This window comes from Oryx dammah, unplaced genomic scaffold (genome assembly GCF_014754425.2).
Source record: "Oryx dammah isolate SB20612 unplaced genomic scaffold, SCBI_Odam_1.1 HiC_scaffold_26, whole genome shotgun sequence".
In the NCBI taxonomy this organism is placed as follows: domain Eukaryota; kingdom Metazoa; phylum Chordata; class Mammalia; order Artiodactyla; family Bovidae; genus Oryx; species Oryx dammah.
Window position 1 is genome coordinate 30,515,702 of NW_024070210.1, and position 25,800 is coordinate 30,541,501.

The window sequence follows — 25,800 nt, forward strand, 5'->3', positions numbered from 1 at the left end:
CCAAAGCAAGTAGATATTACTTTTCCAAGGTCACAGGGCTAGTAATGGGTAAAGCCTGGGTTAAACTCAGCTCAGGAAGATTCCATTGGTGACTTTCTTACTTTAGTTATTATTGTTAATTTTACTTTAACCTTTAGTGTCTTACAGTAGAAAACATGCATAGGCTACAACAGAAAACCAATAAATGTTCCTTGACTATTTACTATCAAGGGAGAAGAATAGGGGAAGAAAAACATGGTTCTCATTGCTAAGTGGTTCACATTTTAGTTATAGACAAGGTTCAGTTCAGTTCAGTTCAGTCACTCAGTCGTGTCTGACTCTTTGCGATCCCACAGACTGCAGCACGCCAGGCTTCCCTGTCCATCACCATTTCCCAGAGCTTCTTCAAACTCATGTCCATCACATTGGTGATGCTATCCAACCATCTCATCCTCTGTCACCCCTTCTCCTCCTGCCTTCAATCTTTCCCAGCACCAGGGTCTTTTCCAATGACTCAGTTCTTCGCATCAGGTGGCCAAAGTCCTGGAGGCATCAGTCCTTCCAATGAATATTCAAGACTGATTTTCTTTCAGTTCAGTCGCTCAGTTGTGTCCGACTCTTTGCAACCCCATGAATCACAGCACGCCAGGCCTCCCTATCCATCCGTTAGGATTGACTAAATCCTAAGGTTGGATCTCCTTACAATCCAAGGGACTCTCAAGAGTCTTCTCCAATACCACAGTTTAAAAGCATCCTTTCTTCAGCACGCAGGTTTCTTTATGGTCCAACTCTCACATCCATACATGACTACTGGAAAAACCATAGCTTTGACTAGATGGACCTTTGTTGGCAAAGCAATGTCTCTGCTTTTTAATATGCTGTCTAGGTTGGTACAGAATCTGCCTGCAATGCAGGAGAACTGGGTTCAATCCCTGGGATGGGAAGATCCCCTGAAGAAGGAAATGGCAACCCACTCCAGTATTCTTGCCTGGAGAATCCCATGGACAGAGAAGCCTGGCAGGCTATCAATCCATAGGGTCACAAGAGTTGGACATGACTTAGTGACTAAACCACCACTACCACTAGGTTGGTCATAGCTTTTCTTCCAAGGAGCAAGCATTTGTTTAAATTTCATGGCTGCAGTCACCATCTGCAATGATTTTGGAGCCCAAGAAAATAAAGTCTGTCACTGTTTCAATTGTTTTCCCATCTAATGAGAAATGCTAGGCTGGAAGAATCACAAGCTGGAATCAAGATTGCCGGGAGAAATATCAATAACCTCAGATATGCAGATGACACCACCCTTATGGCAGAAAGTGAAGAGGAACTAAAAAACCTCTTGATGAAAGTGAAAGTGGAGAGTGAAAAAGTTGGCTTAAAGCTCAACATTCAGAGAATGAAGATCATGGCATCTGGTCCCATCACTTCATGGGAAATAGATGGGGAGACAGTGGAAACAGTGTCAGACTTTATTTTGGAGGGCTCCAAAATCACTGCAGATGGTGACTGCAGCCATGAAATTAAAAGACACTTACTCCTTGGAAGAAAAGTTATGACCAACCTATATAGCATATTGAAAAGCAGAGACATTACTTTGCCAACAAAGGTTCGTTTAGTCAAGGCTATGGTTTTTCCTGTAGTCATGTATGGATGTGAGAGTTGGACTGTGAAGAAAGCTGAGCGCCGAAGAATTGATGCTTTTGAACTGTGGTGTTGGAGAAGACTCTTGAGGGTCGCCTGGACTGCAAGGAGATCCAACCAGTCCATTCTGAAGATCAGCCCTGGGATTTCTTTGGAGGGAATGATGCTAAAGCTGAAACTCCAGTACTTTGGCCACCTCATGCGAAGAGTTGACTCATTGGAAAAGACTCTGATGCTGGGAGGGATTGGGGACAGGAGGAGAAGGGGACGACAGAGGATGAGATGGCTGGATGGCATCACCGACTTGATGGACATGAGTCTGAGTGAACTCCGGGAGCTGGTGATGGACAGGGAGGCCTGGCATGCTGCGATTCATGCGGTTGCAGAGAGTCAGACACAACTGAGCGACTGAACTGAACTGAATGTGACTGGATGTCATGATCTTAGTTTTCTGAATGTTGAGTTTTAAGCCAACTTTTTCACTCTTTTTCACTTTCATCAAGAGGCTATTTAGTTCTTCTTCACTTTCTGTCATAAGGGAGGTGTCATCTGCATATCTGAGGTTATTGATATTTCTCCCAGCAATCTTGATTAACACCCATAAAATAACTGGAATAGTTGTTGGAGAGGCTGGAGGCCACCCTGGTGGCTACCACTGGGAAATGTGGAAGGTGTAAATGGTAGAGTGACACCATGGAGTACAGCATGGGGTACAACATAAAGCAAGTAAAAGCAATGGAATAAATGCACACATGGCAACATCCTAGAGCACAATGATGAGTGAAGAAAGCAAATGATGAACTATAACACAATTCTGTTTAGATACACTTAAATTTATGTGCATAGAAGATAGTGCTCATTTTGCCCACAGGGAATCCCAGATAATGGGATTAGACACAGGGTGGAAAACTATGTTTGGTTTATTTAAAGATTTTGAAACACAAGATGGAGAATTTCAGCAGCAACCTGTATCCATTGATGGATAAAGAAAATGTGGTATATAAATATTGATCCAATGCAATAACTCAGCCATTTAAAAAATCTTGCCACTTGAGACAACATGGATGGATCTAGAGGGGTATTATGCTAAGTGAAATGTGTCAGACAAAGAAAACTACCACATAATCTCATTTATATGTGTAATCTAAAAAACAAAACAGACACATAGCCACAAACAGGTGACTGATGGGAGGGAGCAAAATAGGAAGGGGATTCAGAGGTACAAACCTCTATTTATAAACCCCTGTGGGTTTGTTCCTATTGTCTGTTGTTTTTCTTGGATTTTAATCATGTTGTCTTTTCTCCTCAGGTGTTTTATTTTAGATTTTCCAACATAAATATGAAAAATTATAAAAATAATGAAAAGGTCCAGAGAAGATTTATATTTGCTCAGGGTAGTAGCTAGGTACACTACAAATCCAGGATCACCTTAATCCAGTTTTGAAAAGATTTGGGCTTAGTTGTTCAGTCGTGTCTGACTCTTTGTGACCCCACGAACTGTAGCCCACCAGGCTCCTCTGTCCTTGGGATTTTCCAGACAAGAATACTGGAGTAGGCTGCCATTTCCTTCTCTAGGAGATCTTCCCAATCCAGAATCGAACCAGGGTCTCCTGCATTACAGGCAGATTCTTTACTAGGTGAGCTACCAGGGAAGCCCCCTTGACAAGATTGAAAAGATTCAAAATTGATCTATTTTTTTTTTCACCCTCCTTCTTTGGAGAGCCCTGAACTCCATCTTTAATGCTTTAACTTAGTAGGAAGTCTGCCAAAAGTGTTAGTTGTCTTCCCAGCCACATCCTCCTGAATCAGCCAATGTTCCTAGAAGAAAAGCAGCTCAAATGCTGAGCTCAGTCTCGAAGTTTCATTCTGCCTTGGGTCTTGGTGATATAATCCTTCACTGTCTTCTTGATTCACTGATACTTTTGACACAGATTTTAAAATTTTTTGCACAGCTTCCACAGTTCTCTATGAGATGTCTGATGTGAATTACCTGTGTACTACTAAAAGTGGAAGTCAGAGAAGCTGGTTTTAGGGCAAGTTCAATAAGGTCAAGCTAGTTTGTATCAGATGGAGATAAATGGTTACATACACAGGTGCAGTGCTAAGAGAGGTTGAGTACATGTATTTGAACATCATTAATTTATTGATGATATGTAAGGTTTGGGGAGTGAATGCGATTGTCTATGATGAAATGTAGAATAAGAAGAGGTGGCCTAACATACGGATGGCTAACAAACACATGAAAAGATGCTCAACATCACTCATTATTAGAGAAATGCAAATCAAAACCACAATGAGGTACCACTTCACACCAGTCAGAATGTCTGCGATCCAAAAATCTGCAAGCAATAAATGCTGGAGAGGGTGTGGAGAGAAGGGAACCCTCCTACACTGTTGGTGGGAATGCAAACTAGTACAGCCACTATGGAGAACAGTGTGGAGATTCCTTAAAAAATTGCAAATAGAACTACCTTATGACCCAGCAATCCCACTGCTGGGCATACACACTGAGGAAACCAGAATTGAAAGAGACACATGTACCCCAATGTTCATTGCAGCATTGTTTATAATAGCCAGGACATGGAAACAACCTAGATGTCCATCAGCAGATGAATGGATAAGAAAGCTGTGGTACATATACACAATGGAGTTTACTCAGCTGTTAAAAAGAATACATTTGAATCAGTTCTGATGAGATGGATGAAACTGGAGCCAATTATACAGAGTGAAGTGAGCCAGAAAGAAAAACACCAATACAGTATACTAACACATATATATGGAATTTAGAAAGATGGCAATGATGACCCTGTATGCAGGACAGCAAAAAAGACACAGATGTGTATAACAGACTTTTGGACTCAGTGGGAGAGGGAGAGGGTGAGATGACTTGGGAGAATGGTATTGAAACATGTATAATATCATGTAAGAATCGAATTGCCAGTCTATGTCCGATGCAGGATATGGCACGCTTGGGGCTGGTACGTGGGGATGACCCAGAGAGATGTTGTGGGGAGGGGGGTGGGAGGGGGGTTCAGGTTTGGGAACGCATGTACACCCGTGGTGGATTCATGTCAATGTATGGCAAAACCAATACAGAATTGTAAAGTAAAAGAAAAAATAAATAAATTTAAAAAAATAAATAAAAAAATAAAGAGACTCCTGGGGAGAAGCCTTAGACAAAAAAAAAAAAAAAGAAGAGGTGGCCTGAACCATTTATGAAGAAATTCCAAAATTCAGACAGAGGTCAGACAGAAAAGGAAAAGCAGCAAAGGTGACTGAGGAGTAGTCAGGGAGACAAGAAGAAAATAAAGATCATGCGGTGTCAGGGAAGTCCATAAGAAAAAAAGAAGGTGACTCAAGCAGTTGTCAAAAGTGTCAAGTACTGCTTAAGAAAGTGAAGTCTGTCAGTCGTGTCCGACTCTTTGCGACCCCATGGACTGTAGCCTACCAGGATCCTCCATCCATGGGATTTTCCAGGCAAGAATACTGGAGTGGGTTGCCAAGTAAGACAGGAATATTAAAGTAACTATAGTGAACACTTGAGCAGTGCTGGGGTTTTAATCTGTATATAATTTATAGTAGGCCCTATGTTTCCATGGAAACAATTTCAGACCTGTAGTAGCTTAGCATTTACTAATGAAAAGAATCCATGTATAAGTGAACCTGCACAGTTCAAACCTACGTTGTTCAAGGGTCAACTGTAGTTGGTTTGATAATATGAAAGTAAATAATGACTTTAATAAAAACTTTATTTTGGGGGAACAGCAGAAATGGAATCCAAACAGGAACATTTTGATAAGTGAATGAAGGTGAGAAAACTTGGCCATGAATGAATGGAGAGACATCGCGGCAGTTTGAGAAGAATCCATGGTAAAGGGAAAGCATGGCATGGCACTATTATAACAGTGTAAATCTTTAAACAACTTACAATGCCTATTATTTGAGGGATACTCTAATACTCTTTGATATCTATCAAAGTTATATAATCACTAAAGTGGATAATTAGTGTTTCTTAATGATATGAGAAAATTTCCTTCAGTGACAAAAATGATATATAATATATATATGTGTGTGTGTATGTAGGTACTGTTGCTGTTTAGTTACTGTCATGTTCAACTTTTGCGACTCTTATGGACTGTAGCCCGCCAGATTTCTCTGTCTATATAAGTATATATATATATACATTTTTTCCAGCTAATACATCTCAATTACATAAATCATAAGCCTGAGATCCAAACTCAGATGTAACACCAAATCCCATTTTAATAACTATACTATATTGTTTCCCCCAAAATGACTAACACGCAAATCTTGTGAATTCATTAACTGAAATTAGTCCAAAAAAGTATTCTTTAACATTGCTGTACTGAACTGCTTCACATAATAAAGGAATAATAGTAATAAAAACCTAATTGGTACATTTCAAATAATTTCAGTCATTACTATAGAGAATGTATTATTGTACTCCCAACCCAGGAGGCTACTACAGACTAAACAGACCTAACAGAAGCAGAAGATATTAAGAAGAGGTGGCAAGAATACACAGAAGAACTGTACAAAAAAGATCTTCATGACCCAGATAATCATGATGATGTGATCACTCATCTAGAGCCAGACATCTGGAATGTGAAGTCAAGTGGGCCTTGGAAAGCATCACTACGAACAAAGCTAGTGGAGGTGATGGAATTCCAGTTGAGCTGTTTCAAATCCTGAAAGATGATGCTGTGAAAGTGCTGCACTCAATATGCCAGCAAATTTGGAAAACTCAGCAGTGGCCACAGGACTGGAAAAGGTCAGTTTTCATTCCAGTCCCAAAGAAAGGCAATGCCAAAGAATGCTCAAACTACCGCACAACTGCACTCATCTCACACGCTAGTAAAGTAATGCTCAAAATTCTCCAAGCCAGGCTTCAGCAATATGTGAACCGTGAACTTCCAGATGTTCAAGCTGGATTTAGAAAAGGCAGAGGAACCAGAGATCAAATTGGCAACATCCTATGGATCATGGACAAAGCAAGAGACTTCCAGAAAAACATCTATTTCTGCTTTATTGACTATGCCAAAGCCTCTGACTGTGTGGATCACAATAAACTGTGGAAAATTCTGAAAGAGATGGGAATACCAGACCACCTGACCTGCCTCTTGAGAAATCTGTATGCAGGTCAGGAAGCAACAGTAAGAACTGGACATGGAACAACAGACTGGTTCCAAATAGGAAAAGGAGTACGTCAAGGCTGTATATTGTCACCCTGCTTATTTAACTTCTATGCAGAGTACATCATGAGAAACGCTGGACTGTAAGAAACACAACTGGAATCAAGATTGTTGGGAGAAATATCAATAACCTTAGATATGCAGACAACACCACCCTTATGGCAGAAAGTGAAGAGGAACTAAAGAGCCTCTTGATGAAAGTGAAAGTGGAGAGTGAAAAAGTTGGCCTAAAGTTCAACATTCAGAAAACAAAGATCATGGCATCTGGTCCCATCACTTCATGGGAAATAGATGGGGAAACAGGGGAAACAGTGTCAGACTTTATTGGGGGGGGCTCCAGAATCAGTGCAGATGGTGATTGCAGCCATGAAATTAAAAGATGCTTACTCCTTGGAAGAAAAGTTATGATCAACCTAGATAGCATATTCAAAAGCAGAGACATTACTTTGCTGACTAAGGTCCATCTAGTCAAGGCTATGGTTTTTCCTGTGGTCATGTATGGAGTGAGAGTTGGACTCTGAAGAAGGCTGAGCGCCGAAGAATTGATGCCTTTGAACTGTGTTGTTGAAGAAGTCTCTTGAGAGTCCCTTGGACTACAAGGAGATCCAACCAGTCCATTCTGAAGGAGATCAACCCTGGGATTTCTTTGGAAGGAATGATGCTAAAGCTGAAACTCCAGTACTTTGGCCACCTCATGCGAAGAGTTGACTCACTGGAAAAGATTTTGATGCTGGGAGGGACTGGGGTCAGGAGGAGAAGGGGATGACAGAGGATGAGATGGCTGGATGGCATCACTGACTCAATGGACGTGAGTCTGAGTGAACTCTGGGAGTTGGTGATGGACAGGGAGGCCTGGCATGCTGCTATTCATGGGGTCGCAAAGAGTCGGACATGACTGAGCGACTGAACTGAACTGATAGATGAAAATAATAAAGGACAGAATAAAGGTAGAATAAAGGCACAACAAAGGACAGAAATGGTATGGACCTAACAGAAGCAGAAGATATTAAGAAAAGGTGGCAAGAATACACATATGAACTATGCCAAAGATATCTTGATGACCCAGATAACCATGATGGTGTGATCAGTCACCTAGAGCCAGACATTCTGGAATACGAAGTCAAGTGGGCCTTAGGAAGCATCACTACAAACAAAGCTAGTAGAGGTGATGGAATTCTAGCTGAGCTATTTCAAATCCTAAAAGATTTGTAGCACTGTGAAAGTGCTACACTGAATATGCCAGCAAATTTGGAAAACTCAGCAACAGCCACAGGACTGGAAAAGGTCAGTTTTCATTCCAATTCCAAAGAAAGGCAATGCCAAAGAATGTTCAAACTCCTGCACAATTGCAGTCATTTCACACACTAGTAAAGTAATGCTCAAAATTCTCCAACCTAGGCTTCAACAGTATGTGAACCCTGAACTTCCTGATATTCAAGCTGGATTTAGAAAAGGCAGAGGAACCAGAGATCAAATTGCCACATCCACTGGATTATAGAAAAAGCAAGAGAATTTCAGGACATCTGCATCTTTGATTATGCTAAAGCCTTTGACTGTGTGGATCTCAAGAAACCGTGGAAAATTCTTAAAGAGATGGGAATACCAGACTGCCTTACTTGCATCCTGAGAAACTTGTATGCAGGTCAAGAAGCAACAGCTAAAACCAGACATGGAACAATGGAATGGTTCCAAATTGGGAAAGGAATATGTCAAGGCTGTATATTGTCACCCTGCTTATTTAACTTATATGCAGAGTACATCATACGAAATGCTGGGCTGGATGAAGCACAGGTGGAATCAAGATTGCCAGGAGAAATATCAATAACCTCACAACTGCAGATGACACCACTCTTATGGCAGAAAGTGAAGAGGAACTAAAGAGCCTCTTGATGAGGTGAAAGAGGACAGTGAAAAAGTTGGCTTAAAATTCAACATTCAGAAAACTAAGATCATGGCATCTGGTCCCATAAGTTCATGGCAAATAGATGGGGAAACAACTGAAACAGTGAGAGACTTTATTTTCTTGGGCTCAAAAATCACTGCAGATGGTGACTGCAGCCATGAAATTAAAAAACGCTTGCTCCTTGGAAGAAAAGCTATGATCACCACATTAAAAATATGACAGCATATTAAAAAGCAGAGACATTACTTTGCCAACAAAGGTCCATATAGTTAAAGCTATGGTTTTTCCAGAGTTGGACCATAAAGAAGGCTGAGTGCCAAAGAGTTGATGTTTTTGAACTGTGGTGTTGGAGAAGACTCTTGAGAGTCCCTTGGACTGCAAGAAGATCCAACCAGTCCATCCTAAAGGAAATCAGTCCTGAATATTCACTGGAAGGACTGATGCTGAAGCTGGAGCTCCAATACTTTGGCCACCTGATGTGAAGAGCTGACTCATGAGAAAAGACCCTGATGCTGGGAAAGACTGAAGGCAGGAGGAGAAGGGGATGACAAAGAATAGATGGTTGGATGGCATCACCAACTCAATGGACATGCGCTTGAGCAAGCCCTGAGAGTTTGTAAAGGACAGGGAAGCCTGGTATGCTGCAGTCCATGGGGTCACAAAAGAGTTGGACGCGACTGAGAGACTGAACAACAACAACATAGAGGAAAATAAAGGTGTAGAGAAAATTCATCTCAAATGATGCAGATTCATTATTTATCCTCCTTATAAGTTCCTGTAAAAAGTTCCTAAGCAGCAAAAGAATGAAAATAAAACCCTGATCACGTTATGAAAATTTTTCTCTGACCTGTTTTTGGCTTGAGTTCAAACAACTTAAGTCAATAGTAACTGGTAGTCCTATTGGGCAAGTCATTCTTCAGAATCAGTATATTCAGTGGAAAAGAAATGCACAATGAGCCAGATCTACAGAATGGCCTCTAACAGACATAGTCAGATTACCTTAATGTTGCTAATTCTGCTGAGTATTCACATGATGAATGGGATGAACCCTTTTCCTTTTAAATATATCAAAAGGATATTTGGGAAAAAAATTTTAAAAATTTTTGGAAGAGATTTTATTCAAAGTTTTTAAGATTTCTGAATTGAAGTATATGAAAACAAACTGAATAGATTATATGAAAACATTAAGAGCATGTTAAATGTTAAAATAAATAGCACAAAGTTTGAAAATACTATAAAATTTAATATATTTCAAATAAATATATTTACATTTTGTAACCTTCAGTAGGATCCATTATTATTATGTAAAAAACAATGATATGTATATCTTTTAAGCATGTAAAAATTACTTAGTTGTTGACTACTCTAAGGCAAGTCACTTATCACACATTAAAGAAAGCATTAAAAAATTCATTTTATAATCTTATACAAATGTTTTATATTTACCAAAGCCTACCACAATCCATAGGGCACAAATATTGGCCAACTAATTCTAACTTTTATGTTATACATAAAGTCGTTGTTTTATACCACTAAGATATCTAAGAAAATCAACTTTATAGAGCTTAGCTTTTCTCAGGCATCTGACTTGTACGAGGAGAGAGGGAAGTCCAGTGAAGTTACAAGGAATCACAATGTTAACTTTTCCAGAATGAAAAAATAAACACATCTCATTTGCTCACAATACATTTAGAAGTCAAATGGCCTCTAAACCAAATGTATATGGAGAGGTTTTGAAGAATAAATTGGATATCCCAGGGGAGGATCAGCTGCTTGTACTGTAAGGTTTCTTAAAAGTAGTGGATGAGCTTGTATACTATAACGTTCCTCATCATCGTTTGTGGCATAAAGCAATTCCCATGAAAGATTGGCCCACTGACCTCTAATAGTTTCAGCATTTAACTTCCCAACATGGATCAATAATTCTTGAAGGGTAAGTACTCTCCCAGTGTAAACTCCCTGTAAAGAAGAAAGGAGGTTGAAGGGAAAGAAAAAGAAGAGAGATTATATTCAGGCCTTTATTTATAAACTTACAGAAAAACTCCATTGTAGTTAAGCAAACTTAAACAGAAAGTAGTATATCAAAATGTACACAAGTTGCTTGTCTTCAAAATCAAGAATCACTTCTATTTGGTTGCTCTCCAACTAAGCGTGAAATAAAAAAACTTCCTGACACTGTACTCACTTCTTCTTACTTTCTTCTCTATTCCCTCACTCCATGTGGCCTCAGCAAAACGTAAGTCATAAATATTTTTAGTCAGTGAACAGTCACCCAATTATTGAGATATAATGCATATTCCAAATAATTTAATGGCTTTTTAGTTATTCAGATATGTATAACTATCTCCACAATTTCTGGATATTTTTATGACCTCAAAAAGAAACTCTGTACTCTTTAGCTATCACCCTCCTATCCCTAATTCTCCCAGTCACAGGCAACCACTAATGGCTGAGTAGTATTTGTGTGTGTGTGTGTGTGTGTATACATCTTTATCCATTCAGCTGTCAGTGGATATTTAGGTTGCTTCCATATCTTGGCTATTGGTAAAGAGTGCTGCTATGAACACCAGGGTGCATGGATCTTGATTAGAGTTTTTGTCTTCTTTCAGATATTTGTCCAGGACTGGGATTACTAGATCATATGGTAACTATTTTTAGCTCTTTAAGGAACTTTTGTATTGCTCTCCATAATGGCTGTACCTATTTACCTCCCCACCAACAGTATAAGAGGATTCCTTGAACTCTCCACACTCTCTCCAGCATTTATTGTTTGTGGATTTTTTTGATATTAGCTATTTGACTGGTCTGAGGTGATACTCATTGCAGGATCGACTGAACATACTGTTCAGTATCAGTGTCGAGACTGAACATTTTTCATGTTCCTTGATACCATGAGTATGATGTTATCTGTGGGTGTCATACGTGGCCTTTATTATGTTGAGGTATGTTCCCTCTATACCCCTACCTTCTGGAAAGTATTTATCATAAATGGGTGGTGAATTTTGTCAAAACCCTTTTCTGCATTTATTGAGATTATCATACATTTTAATTTGTTAATGCAGTGTATCACATTTATTTTTTTGTGGATATTAAAGAATCCTTGCATTTCTCAGAAAAATCCCACTTGATCATGGTATATGATATTCTAAATGTTTTGTTGGGATAAATGGACTAGTATTTCAATGAAAATTTTTACATCTATATTCATCATTGATACTGGCCTGTTTTATTTTTTTGGAGGCTAATTACTTTACAATACTGTGGTGGTTTTTGCCATACACTGACATGAATCAGCCATGGGTGTACATGTGTTCCCCATCCTGAGCCTCCCTCCCACTTCCCTTCCCATCCCATCCCTCAGGGTCATCCCAGTGTACCAACCCTGAGCACCCGGCCTCATGCATCAAACCTGGACTGGTGATCTATCTCATATATGATAATATTCGTGTTTCAGTGCTTTTCTCTCAAATCATCCCACCCTTGCCTTCTCCTACAGAGTCCAACAGTCTGTTCCTTACATCTGTGTCTTGCATATAGGGTCATCATTACCATCTTTCTAAATTCCATATATATGAGTTAATATACTATTTTGGTGCTTTTCTTTCTGACTTACTTCACTCTGTATAATAGATTCCAGTTACATCCACCTTATTAGAACTGATTCAAATGCATTCTGTTTAACAGGAGAGTAATATTCCATTGTGTATATGTACCACAGCTTTCTTTTTTTTGGTACTACAACTTTCTTATCCATTCATCTGCCGATGGACATTTAGGTTGCTTCCATGTCCTGGCTATCGTAAACAGTGCTGTGATGAACACTGGGGTACACGTCTCTTTCAATTCTGGTTTCCTTGGTGTGTATGCCCAGCAGTGGGATTGCTGGGTCGTATGGCAGTTCTATTTCCAGTTTTTTAAGGAATCTCCACACTGTTCTCCATAGTGGCTGTACTAGTTTGCATTCCCACCAACAGTGTAAGAGGGTTCTTTTGCTCTGCACCTTCTCCAGCATTTATTGTTTGTAGACTTTTTGATAGCTGCCATGCTGTCCGGTGTGAGATGGTACCTCATTGTGGTTTTGATTTGCATTTCTCTGATAATGAGTGATGTTGAGCATCTTCTTTTTATGTGTTTGTTAGCCATTTGTATCTGTTCTTTGGAGAAATGTCTGTTTAGTTCTTTGACCCATTTTTTGATTGGGTCACTTATTTTTCTGGAATTGAGCTACAGGAGTTGATTGTACATTTTTGAGATTAATTGTCAGTTGCTTCATTTGCTATTTCTCCCATTCTGAAGGCTGTCTTTTCACCTTGCTTATAGTTTCCTTTGTTGTGCAAAAGCATTTAAGTTTAATTAGGTCCCATTTGTTTATTTTTGCTTTTATTTCCATTACTCTGGGAGGTGAGTCATAGAGAATCCTGCTATGATTTATGTCAGAGTGTTTTGCCTATGTTTTCCTCTAGGAGTTTTATAGTTTCTGGTCTTACGTTTAGACCTTTAATCCATTTTTAGTTTATTTTTGTGTATGCTGTTAGAAAGTGTTCTACTTTCATTCTTTTAGAAGTGGTTGACCAGTTTTCCCAGCACCACTTGTTAAAAAGATTGTCTTTTCTCCATTGTATATTCTTGCCTCCTTTGTCAAAGATAAGGTGTCCACAGGTGTGTGGATTTATCTCTGGGCTTTTTATTTTGTTCCATTGATCTATGTTTGTCTTTGTGTCAGTACCATACTGTCTTGATGACTGTTGCTTTGTAGTATAGCCTGAGGTCAGGCAGATTGATTCCTCCACTTCCATTCTTCTTTCTCAAGATTGCTTTGGCTATGCGAGGTTTTCTGTAATTCCATAGAAATTGTGAAATTATTTGTTCTAATTCTCTGAAAAATCCCATTGGTAGCTTGATAGGGATTGCACTGAACCTATATATTGCTTTGGGTAGTATACTCATTTTCACTATATTGATTCTTTCGATTCATGAACATGGTATATTTCTCCATCTATTTGTGTCATCTTTGATTTCTTTCAACAGTGTTTTATAGTTTTCTATAGATATGTCTTTTGTTTCTTTAGGTAGATTTATTCCTAAGTATTTTATTCTTTTCTTTGCAATGGTGAATGGAACTGTTTTCCTTAATTTCTGTTTTCTCATTGTTAGTGTATAGGAATGCAAGGGATTTCTCTGTGTTAATTTTATATCCTGCAACTTTACTGTATTCATTGATTAGCTCTAGTAATTTTCTGGTGGAGTCTTTAGGGTTTTCTATATAGAGGATCATGTCATCTGCAAACAGTCAGAGTTTTACTTCTTCTTTTCCAATCTGGATTCCTTTTATTTCTTTTTCTGCTCTGATTGCTGTGGCCAAAACTTCCAAAACTATGTTGAATAGTAGTGGTGAGAGTGGGCATCCTTGTCTTGTCCCTGACTTTAGGGAAATGTTTGCTGTAGGTTTATCATATATATGGCTTTTATATGTTGAGGTAGGTTCCTTCTATGCCCACTTTCTGGAGTGTTTTTATCATAAATGGATGTTGAATTTTGTCAAAGGCTTTCTCTGCATCTATTGAGATAATCATATGGTTTTTATCTTTTGTTAATGTGGTGTATCACATTGATTGATTTGTGAATATTGAAGAATCCTTGCCATCCCTGGGATAAAGCCCACTTGGTTCATGACGTATGATCTTTTTAATATGTTGTTGGATTCTGTTTGCTAGAATTTTGTTAAGGATTTTTGCATCTATATTCATCAGTGATATTGGCCCGTAGTTTTCTTTTTTTGTGGCATCTTTGTCTGGTTTTGGTATTAGGGTGATGGTGGCCTCATACAGTGAGTTTGGAAGTTTACCTTCCTCTGCAATTTTCTGGAAGAGTTTGAGTAGGATAGGTGTTAGCTCTTCTCTAAATTTTTGGTAGGATTCAGCTGTGAAGCCGTCTGGACCTGGGCTTTTGTTTGTTGGAAGATTTCTGATTACTGTTTCAATTTCTGTCCTCGTGATGGGTCGTTAAGATTTTCTATTTCTTCCTGGTTCAGTTTTGGAAAGTTATAGTTTTCTAAGAATTTGTCCATTTCTTCCAAGTTGTCCATTTTATTGGCATATAGTTGCTGACAGTAGTCTCTTATGATCCTTTGTATTTCTGTATTGTCATGATTTCTCTATTTTCATTTCTAATTTTGTTGATTTGATTCTTCTCCCTTTGTTTCTTGATGAGTCTGGCTAATGGTTTGTCTATTTTATTTATCTTCTCAAAAAACCAGCTTTTAGTTTTGTTGATTTTTGCTATGGTCTCTTTTATTTCTTTTGCATTTATTTCTGCCCAAATTTTTGTGATTTCTTTCCTTCTACTAACCCTGGGGTTCTTCATTTCTTCCTTTTCTAGTTGCTTTAGGTGTAGAGTTAGGTTATTTGTTTTCTCTCCTGTACCTTGAGGTAGGCTTGTATTGCTATGTACCTTCCCCTTAGCACTGCTTTTACTGAATCCCATAGGTTTTGGGTTTTTGTGTTTTCATTTTCATTCATTTCTATGCATACTTTTTTTGATTTCTTCTGTGATTTGTTGGTTATTCAGAAGTGTGCTGTTTAGCCTCCATATGTTTGTATTTTTAATAGTTTTTTTTCCTGTCAGTCAGTCAGTCAGTTCAGTCACTCAGTCGTGTCCCACTCTTTGCAAACCCATGAATCACAGCACGCCAGGCCTTCCTGTCCATCACCAACTCCTGGAGTTCACTCAGACTCATGTCCATCGAGTCAGTGGTGCCATCCAGCCATCTCATTCTCTGTCATCCCCTCCTCCTCCTGCCCCCAATCCCTCCCAGCATCAAAGTCTTTTCCAATGAGTCAACTCTTTGCAAGAGGTGGCCAAAGTACTGGAGTTTCAGCTTTAGCATCATTCCTTCCAAAGAAATCCCAGGGTTGATCTCCTTTAGAATGGACTGGTTGGATCTCCGTGCAGTCCAAGGGACTCTCAAGAGTCTTCTCCAACACCACAGTTCAAAATCATCAATTCTTTGGCACTCAGCCTTCTTCACAGTCCAACTCTCACATCCATACATGACTACTGGAAAAACCATAGCCTTGACTAGACAGACCTTAGTCGGCAAAGTAATGTCTCTGCTTTTGAATATGCTATCTAAGTTGGTCATAACTTTTCTTCCAAGGAGTAAGTGTCTTTTAATTTCATGGCTGCAGTCACCATCTGCAGTGATTTTGGAGCCCCCCAAAATAAAGTCTGACACTATTTCTACTGTTTCCCCATCTATTTCCCATGAAATGATGGGACCGGATGCCATGATCTTCGTTTTCTGAATGTTGACCTTTTTTCCTGTAGTTGACATCTAATCTTACCGCATTATGATCAGAAAAGATGTTTGAGATGATTCCAATCTTTTTGAATTTACCAAGGCTAGATTTATGGCCCAGGATGTGATCTATCCTGAAGAAGGTTCCATGTGCACTTGAGAAAAAAGTGAAATTCATTTTTTTGGGGTGATATGTCTTAAGGATATCAATTAGGTCTAACTGGTCCATTGTCTCATTTAAAGTTTGTGTTTCCTTGCTAATTTTCTGTTTAGTTGATCTATCCATAGGTGTGAGTGGGGTATTAAAGTCTCCCACTATTATTGTTTTACTGTTAATTTTCCCTTTCATATTCGTTAGCATTTGCCTTACATATTGTGGTGCTATGTTGGGTGCATATATAATTGTTATATCTCCTTCTTGGATTGATCCTTAGATCACTATGTAGTGTCCTTGTCTCTTTTCACAGCCTTTGTTTTAAAGTCTATTTTATCTGATATGAGTATTGCTACTCCTGCTTTCTTTTGGTCTCCATTTGCATGAAATATCTTTTTCTAGCCCTTCACTTTCAGTCTGTATGTGTCCCTAGGTTTGAGGTAGGTCTCTTGTAGACAGCATATATAGGGGTCCTGTTTCTGTATCCATTCAGCCAGTCTTTGTCTTTTGGTTGGGGCATTCAACCCATTTACATTTAAGGTGATTACTGATAAGTATGATCTTATTGTCATTTACTTTGTTGTTTTGGGTTCCAGTTTATAAACCCTTTCTGTGTTTCCTGTCTAGAGAAGATCCTTTAGCATTTGTTGAAGAGCTGGTTTGGTGGTGATGAATTCTCTGAGTTTTTGCGTGTCTGTAAAGCTCTTGATTTCTCCTTCATATGTGAATGAGATCCTTACTGGGTGCAGTAATCTGGGTTAAGTTTTTCTCTTTCATCACTTTAAGTATGTCCTGCCATTCCCTTCTGGCTTGAAGAGTTTCTATTGAAAGATCAGCGTTATCCTTATGGGGATCCCCTTGTGGGTTATTTGTTGTTTTTCCCTTGCTGCTTTTAATATTTGTTGTGTTTGATCTTCATTAACTTGATTAATATGTGTCTTGGGGTATTTCGCCTTGGGTTTATCCTCTTTGGGACTCTGGGTTTCTTGGACTTGGGTGGCTATTTCCTTCCCCATTTTAGGGAAGTTTTCAACTATTATCTCCTCAAGAATTTTCTCATGGCCTTTCTTTTTGTCGTCTTCTTCTGGGACTCCTATGATTTGAATGTTGGGGCATTTAACATTGTGCCAGAGGTCTCTGAGGTTGTCCTCATTTCTTTTAATTCTTTCTTTTTTCCTCTCTGCTTCATTTATTTCCATCATTCTATCTCCCACCTCACTTATCCTATCTTCTGCCTCAGTTATTCTACTGTTGGTTCTCTCCAGAGTGCTTTTGATCTCAGTTATTGCATTATTCATTATTGACTATTTTTTATTTCTTCTTCTGCTGCTGCTGCTAAGTCACTTCAGTCATGTCCAACTCTGCGACTCCATAGACGGCAGCCTGCCAGGTTCCCGTCCCTGGGGTTCTCCAGGCAAGAACACTAGAGTGGGTTGCCATTTCCTTCTCCAATGCATGAAAGTGAAAAGTGAAAGTGAAGTCGCTCCGTCGTGTCCAACTCTTCGTGAACCCCATGGACTGCAGCCTACCAGGCTCCTCTGCCCATGGGATTTTCCAGGCAAGAGTACTGGAGTGGGGTGCCACTGCCTTCTCCGTTATTTCTTCTAGGTCCCTGTTAAAACTTTTCTTGCATCTTCTCAATCCTTGTCTCCAGACTATTTATCTGTAAGTCCATTTTGTTTTCAAAATTTTGCATCATTTTTATTATCATTATTCTGAATTCTTTTTCAGTTAGACTCCCTATCTCCTCTTTTGTTTGGTTTGGTGGGATTTGATCATGTTCCTTTACCTGCTGAATATTTCTCTGTCTTTTCATTTTATTTAGGTTGTTGTGTTTGGGGTGGCCTTTCTATATGCTGGAAGTTTGTGGTGGTTCTTTATTGTGGAGGTTCCTCCTTGTTAAGGTGTCCCAGTCATTAACCACTGGAAGAGGGAGAATCTTGTTAAAGACACTTGTCATTTTGGGTGAGGTCCCGGAGGTTCTGCAGAGATTCCAAGCCCTCTCCTTATGGAGTCAGGGTGCCTTATCCTTCCAGTGCATTGATGAGGTCACCAACCAGGAATCTAGAGTTTTTATTCTGCCTTTTTAAAATGGTATCTTTGTCTGGTTTGGGTATTAGGTGGTGACCTCACAGAATGAGCTTAGCAGTGTTCCTTCCTCTGCAATTTTCTGGAAGAGTTTCAGATGGATAGGTGTGACCTCTAAATGTTTGACAGAATTTACCTGTGAAGCTATCCAGTCTTAGACTTTTGTTTCTTGGGCATTTTAAAATCACAGTTTCAATCTCAGTTCATAGTTTGTATTTCTGGTTCAGTCTTGGGAGATTGTACCTTTCTAAGGATCTGCCCTTTCTTCTAGGCTGTTGATTATTTATTCTTTTAGTTTTTGGCTGTATTGTGTGGCATGTAGGATTTTAGTTCCCAAACCAGAGTCGAACCTGTGCTGCCTGCATTGGGGGCATGAAGTCTTAACCACTTGACCATCAGGGAAGTCCCAATATAATCGATATATTTATACCTAGAATGTTATCTCCATCACTGAGGTTAAATACTTTATAACTGATTTCTATTCTTTAAGGTTTATATACAAAAATGTTTAAGAACACATTTTTAACCTTACCATATTAGGATCATATCCCAGAGAAAACAAGTATGGTTTTTCTTGTAAAACTGCTTCCTTCCACTTTTCATCAGATACCAAACCAATGTACCAGTCACTTTCATATTCTTCAAGGCAGTTAATCAACTCTTTAAAGTCTTCTATTGGACCCAAACTTGCTTTATCGATCATTAGTTTCAAAGTGTACCTTAAAAAATGGAGACACAAAGAATTTTAAGTTTGATCAATATTTTTAAGACATTAAATTACAATCATACATACTTCAGAGAAAAAGAGACATGATAAGAGTTAAAGCAAAAATATCCAGAAAGCCATACAAAACATAGCTACTCCATATTAAAAAAAGAAGTACATATTTAAGTGTATTCCTGATATAACATAGTACATACCAAGCTTTTTTTTTTTTTTTCATTTTTAGGAAAGTGATCATTTTTTAAAATTAAAAATGGAAGAGCATCTCCTTCTAAGTTATTTTTTTTTTTAAATCAACATTTTCCCACCAATATTAAAACTTGTATGTAATCAAAATAAATTACCTGAAAGCTTTCAGGGCTAGTTGAAACAGGTCTGGTTTTTCTGTGAGCCAATCCAAGGCAAGAGACCAAGGCAAAACACCACTGTAAACTCTCAATATATGACCAGGACTAGGAATTGTATTGTCTCCCCCCAAAAAACTAAAGTAACAAGTCATTACTGCATGAACATAAAAGTCTTTTAGAACTCTGTCCTTCGCAATTTCTTCCACTACATTTGAGGCATTTTCTTTTGAAGGAAAACATTTCAACTGCCTTAAAATAAACTGGTACCAGTCTTCTGGAAATAATGAACTCATCTCCTTCATTTTGGAATTAGGCAAACAGTTAGACATCCACTCTTCAGGTAAACTTAATAAGTGAGAATGAGAACAACTGAATTCCACGAGAGGGATATATGCCATGGTTTCTTGTTTTCCTTTGTCAATGGCAGGGTATCCAAGTGCAACTGCTTGGTAAAGACTCTTTTCGGTAACTGTGTTTGTAGAATGACTATCAACGTTGTGTGATTCTACTGATCCGGGAATAGGTAAATTTATACCTGGCAATACTTTCAACTGATCTTTTACATCTTTTTCTTTTTTGATAGTTGGCTCTTCACCAAAAACATCATCAGACCAGTCATCCAAATTTTCTGAATTTAAACTATCTGTATCTTCTGGAGATTCAGTTTGTGGTTCAGTATTCAAAGCAGGCAGGATTATTAGAGATGCTTTCCCTTTATTTTCAGTTTTGTGAACATTCTCCAGCATGCTAGATCTTCTAGAACAGTACTGAACAAGTATCCATACAAGTACTTTAACAAGGTCACCTTTAAATTCCTTTAAGTTATCATGAGAATCAATTATGCCAGACAGGACATTCCTGGCATCAGAATAGAGTTTCACAGGCAAAACAGTACAGGGTGTCAAAACATTTCCAAAGTGTTCATTAATGGAACATAGTTTTACATATTCTTCTTGTTCAAAGGCACTTTCAAAAACTTCGTCAACTGTTCGAGCTTCAGCAGTGTGACAGGATGTCTCTTGCAATTCTAACCCCTAAAGAGGAAATTAAAAAGTACTTGAGCTTATGATCACTTCTTACAAAAAGAAAAGTAACCAGTTTTGTAACTGTTCATGGATTGCATTCTCATAATAAAAATATGTAAAATGAAAAAAAATTGTTTAACCTGATAGCTACATCTTAATTCAAACTTAATGACACATTTTATGTTGGATATGGAAATGAAAAATAATGCTGCATTTTTAAAGACATTATAGAAATTCCAATAGAAATTGGCAAAACAATTTTAATGAGTATGACCATAATTTTAAGACTGTAGCTCAAGATTGAATCACACTTATTAAAAGCTTTTTTAAATTATAAAAATTTGGGAAGGAGCAAAACTGGTAATATACAGTATGCACATAATTTTGTATCCTTTCCATTCTACTTTATAAAGAGCATTATTCTACTATATAGATATGTCATAATTTATTTAGCCAGTATCCTGTTCAAGTTTTTAAAAATTATAACATAAAAATAATAATATAATTTATGTATTTGATTATTTTCTATCTCCTCCAACTACAATATAAACTCCATGTATCAGCTCTCTTTTGGTTATTCCTAATTCCTCAGTGCCTAAAGCAGTGTCTAGCACACAGTAGGTATGCAACAAATATATATTGAAAGAATGAATACTTTGAATACATTCCTGTATAAATTTTAAACACATTTTGATTACCTCCCTAAAATGAATCACCTGAAGAGGATACATCAGGTCACTGTTTACTATTATTATTATTGTAATTATTGCCTACTTATTTATACATTTTCTCAAAACTACCTGTGTTTTTAATAAAAGGCAATGCTGGTAGTTTGTACTGTGATCCAGGGAAAGAACATGGAATGTGACATTAGAAACTACTTTTAAATAATGGCTCTGCTCAGATGCTAGTGCACAATCCTGAGTAGGTCACTAACCTTCTGAGATTCCTTTTGCTTTTCTTTCAAAGAAAAATAGCCCTGGCATATAGGACTGTGAAGATTAACTTAAGTAATGAAAGTGCTTTGTCAAATTTTTAAAGTGTTACATGGAGCACAAAAGATTATAAAAGGACCTGCATAATTAGGTATTTTAAAACCATTTTAAAAATAGAACTAAATTAAGCAATGAAAATATCCTCCATATTTTGCATGATTTTTTGCCTTCTCTTACTTGTACATGTTAGACTAGAACACTAGTTCTCAAATTTTAGGTGAGTCAGAAACGCTGGGAGGCTTGTTAAAACAGACTGCTGGGCACTGACCCAGAATTTCTGACTCAGTAGGTCTGGGTTGAGGCCTCAAAATTTCATTTCTAATAAGTTCCAAGGAGATACTAAAATCACTAATCTGAAGAACTGGATTTTGAGAACCACTGGACTAAAGGAACAGCTTTCTAATCACAGAAATTTTATCCAATCTGCGCCAAGACAAAAAAATTCATTCATTCAACAAATACTTAGTAAGGGCCTACTATGTGCCAGGCACTCTTCAGGGGCTTAGGATATAGTCTCCAAATAAAAACAAACATCCTTGCTCTTGTGACTTTTATGTTAGAAAAGTGCAGGGACACAGGTAATCAACAATAAAATTAATAAGTAAATTACAGTTTGTTAGAAGGTACAAGAGCTATAAAAACAGAGAAAAAGTAAAGCAAGCCAGGAGGACTGGAAGTGCAGTCAGGATGGGAGTGGGTATGCAATTTTAAACAGAATAGTCATAGTAGACCTTACTGAGGTGACATTTGAGCAAAGCCTTAAAGCTGATGAGAGAGTTAGCTGTGTGGCTACCTGAAAGAAGGGTGTTCCAGGCAGAAGGAACAGCCAGTATGCTGGAGTGGAGTGAGACAGTTAAAGCAGCAGATGAGACAAAATAGAAAACAGGGAGCTTAACCATTTAGGGCCTTGGCTTTTACTCTGAACAAAAGAAGAAATCCTCTGTAGAATTTTGAGTAGAGAGGTGGCATGATCTTAGATTTTCAAGATCATTCTGGGTGGTAATAGCTAGTTGTGGGACCAGAAGTAGAAGCAGAGACCAATTAGGAAGCAATTGCAGTTACTCATGAAAAGGATGAAAGGGGCTGAGGGCAGGGTGGTGAGAAGTGGTGGGATACAGGATGACAAAGGTGGAGCCAATAAGATTTCTTACTGGATTGGATGTGGGGTATAGAAGTAAACAAGGAATCAAATATCACTAAAGCCCAAATGTTTTTGAGCTGAGCTACCAGAAGGATGGAATTGTCAGTAAGAACTGGGCCAGTCTGATATTAAGAAGTCAAGGAAGAGGGAAGGAACCATCAGAGGAGACTGTCAAGGATTAATCCGTGAAACAAGTGAAGAGATCACTTCACTTGACAAACGCTTCACTGTGCCAAATGCTTCTGACAGGTCAAATAAGACCAGGTGTAAGAACTGATCATTGGATTAAGCAATCGTCAGTCACTGGAGACCCTGACATTAGTGGTTTTTCAGTAGTGTAATAGAAAGGGTCAAAAACTAGGGTAATTGAAGAGAAAATGGGAGAAATGAAAATTGGAGATAGGATGATAAGCAATTCTAATAAAGCATTTTGCTCTGAAAGGAGAAAAACAGAGTGTTAGCAGGCAAGGGAAGTGGGGTCAAAAGAAGGTTTTTATTAAGTTGAGAATGCTTATATGATACAGGAGTGAAGAAAATATTACTCAGTCACCTTTTTGAGATGCTCAATCAGATTAGGATAAAAAGAGTTAGACTGGATAAAAAAGGGGCAAGTGTACTTTGTTATTACGCTCTATCATATAGTCAACACTAGTCTATCAATATGTACATACTGAAATATACTTTAAAAATCCTAGGTGTTTCACAAGTAATTAAAAGACACTCTTTCAAAGTGAGCTATTAAGTCTCTGATGTGTGCGTAACAAAAATTTTAACTTGTAAAAGAGAGATTTCAAATGCATAATGACCTTAATGTTAACACAGCAATAAGTATAGCCACATTCTAGAATCATTATCCATATTAAACGATCCTGAAAACGGCCCAAGTAATGAGACCCAGGTAAGAGGAGACCTAAAACAAATTAGAAAAAAAAGTAAGTAATTGTTCAAGCTTGTTTTATTTTGCCATGTGAATCTTTAAAAAATCGATAAAACACTTGGAACTAATTCATAACTCCTTCTACCCTCTTTTTATGTCAAAAATACAAATGACTATCCATTGCGTATCAGGAGAAATTAAGCTTTTTACAGGAACAGCTGGAAGAAAAAACTATAGGTGATAATTAATAAGAATTTAAGAATATATTTTCCATAAAAACAACAAATGAGAACCTCTTACATAAAATTCTAAATACATGCTAAATATATTAGGAAAACAAATATATTTTGGACATTTTTATACATGCCTATAAAAATGATCTGTGCTGTTAAAAACTTAAATAAAATGCTACCTACCAGGCTATAATACAAATACTCTTTAAAATTTAGTTTTTCTCTTAACATTATGTCTCTGAGATATTTTATTGACTACAAAGCTCATTCACTGTAACTGCACTGAGAATTCACTGTATGAATGTAGCTAAATTTAAATATTCATTTCCCTGTTAATAAACATTTCATGTTTTCCAATTTTTCCCTATTATAAATAATGCTGTACAAATTACTTTGTACAAATCTGTTTGTATTGCTATCAAATAAAAGGTCTGCTTATAAAGTTGGCCCTGGAAACTTGTATTTCACTACCCTAACTGATAAACAGTCTCTCTTTGGGCCTAAACTGTGCAAAGAATACAGTTTATACTGAACACTTGCTTTCCTTTTGGGAGGCTGGAATTTTGGCATGTGGTAGGCAGAGGAGCCTACACGACCAGTCTTCAATATAAGGTTTAGGCACTGAGTCTCAAATAAGCTTCCCCAGTAGTCAACATATCACACATACTGTCACAACAAGTTGCTGGGAAATTAAACACGTTCTGTGTAACCCTACTGGGAGAGGATGCCTGGAAGCTTTCACCCAGTCTTCTCACCCCACGTGATTTTCCTTTGCTGTATTTGTTTTGCATCCTTTTGCTATATTAAATCTTAGCTATGAGCACAACTGAATGCTGAGTCCTATATGTCCTAGAAAATCATCAAACCTGTGACCCCCAAAACACATGTGCAAGAGTGTCTCTAGAACTGGAATCACTGGACCATAAAATCTAAAACTGAAATCCTTAGGTCATGAGATATGTACATCATTACTACAGACTATTAAATTTACTCATCAAGGTAGCTGTATGAATTGACATATTCCCTTCCAGCAAGGTTTGAGAGTTCCTATTTCCACTCACTAGCTAACAATTGTTAATGTAGACTTTTTTTTTTCATTTTGTCAATCAGATGCGTGTGAAATGTTACCTCACTGTTGTTTGTTTGCTTTTTCTCCAGGAAATACTTATAACAAACTTACTGGATGAATATAATTGATTTGATAATAAGGTATAAGGTATTTATTATTACAGATGTGAGTTTAACCTTCAGTTAAGTTCAATTCAGTCGCTCAGTCGTGTCAGACTCTGAGACCCCATGAACTACAGCACGCCAGGCCTCCCTGTCCATCACCAACTCCCAGGTTCACTCAAACTCACATCCATCAAGTCGGTGATGCCATCCAGCCATCTCATCCTCTGTTGTCCCCTTCTCCTACTGCCCCTAATCCCTCCCAGCATCAAAGTCTTTTTCAATGAGTCAACTCTTCGCATGAGGTGGTCAAAGTACTGGAGTTTCAGCTTCAGCATCAGGCCTTCCAATGAATATTCAGGACTGATTTCCTTTAGGATGGACTGGTTGGATCTCCTTGCAGTCCAAGGGACTCTCAAGAGTCTTCTCCAACACCACAGTTCAAAAGCATCAATTCTTCAGCACTCAGCTTTCTTCACAGTCCAACTCTCACATCCATACATGACTACTGGAAAAACCATAGCCTTGACTAAATGGACCTTTGTTGGCAAAGTAACGCCTCTGCTTTTGAATATGCTATCTAGGTTACCCTCCTTCCAAGGAGTAAGCATCTTTTAATTTCATGGCTGCAGTCATCATCTGCAGTGATTTTGGAGCCCCCCAAAGTAAAGTCTGACAGTGTTTCCACTGTTTCCCCATCTATTTCCCATGAAGTGATGGGACCAGATGCCATGATCATTTTTGGAATGTTGAGCTTTAAGTCAACTTTTTCACTCTCCTCTTTCACGTTTATCAAGAGGCTTTTTAGTGCCTCTTCACTTTCTGCCATAAGGGTGGTATCATCTGCATATCTGAGGTTATTGATATTTCTCCTGACAATCTTGATTCCAGCTTGTGCCTCTTCCAGCCCAGCGTTTCTCATGATGTACTCTGCATATAAGTTAAATAAGCAGGGTGACAATATACAGCCTTGACATACTCCTTTTCCCATTTGGAACCAGTCTGTTGTTCCA

The 25,800-nt window shown here is 38.2% G+C and overlaps 1 protein-coding gene and 1 long non-coding RNA gene across 5 annotated transcripts in view; one reads left to right on the plus strand and one right to left on the minus strand.

Moving 5' to 3' along the window:
• The first annotated feature begins 3,209 nt into the window (after positions 1 to 3,209).
• Positions 3,210 to 6,032, plus strand: LOC120852865. The gene is made up of 2 exons (XR_005718674.1): positions 3,210 to 3,828; positions 4,820 to 6,032. It is a non-coding gene; the product is annotated as an uncharacterized LOC120852865 (long non-coding RNA).
• Positions 6,033 to 9,958: 3,926 nt separating this feature from the next.
• The window catches only part of PCNX4 (pecanex 4), a 37,150-nt gene continuing 21,308 nt past the window's right edge, over positions 9,959 to 25,800 (minus strand). For all 4 annotated transcript variants that reach the window (XM_040226330.1, XM_040226328.1, XM_040226327.1 and 1 more), the window contains 4 exons: positions 23,314 to 23,417; positions 19,344 to 20,380; positions 18,808 to 18,994; positions 9,959 to 10,695 (listed from right to left, as the gene is read on the minus strand). In XM_040226330.1, the coding sequence (XP_040082264.1) occupies positions 10,444 to 10,695; positions 18,808 to 18,994; positions 19,344 to 20,380; positions 23,314 to 23,417 (1,580 nt within the window). In that variant the 3' untranslated portion in view covers positions 9,959 to 10,443. The remainder of the gene's footprint in view (positions 10,696 to 18,807; positions 18,995 to 19,343; positions 20,381 to 23,313; positions 23,418 to 25,800) is intronic.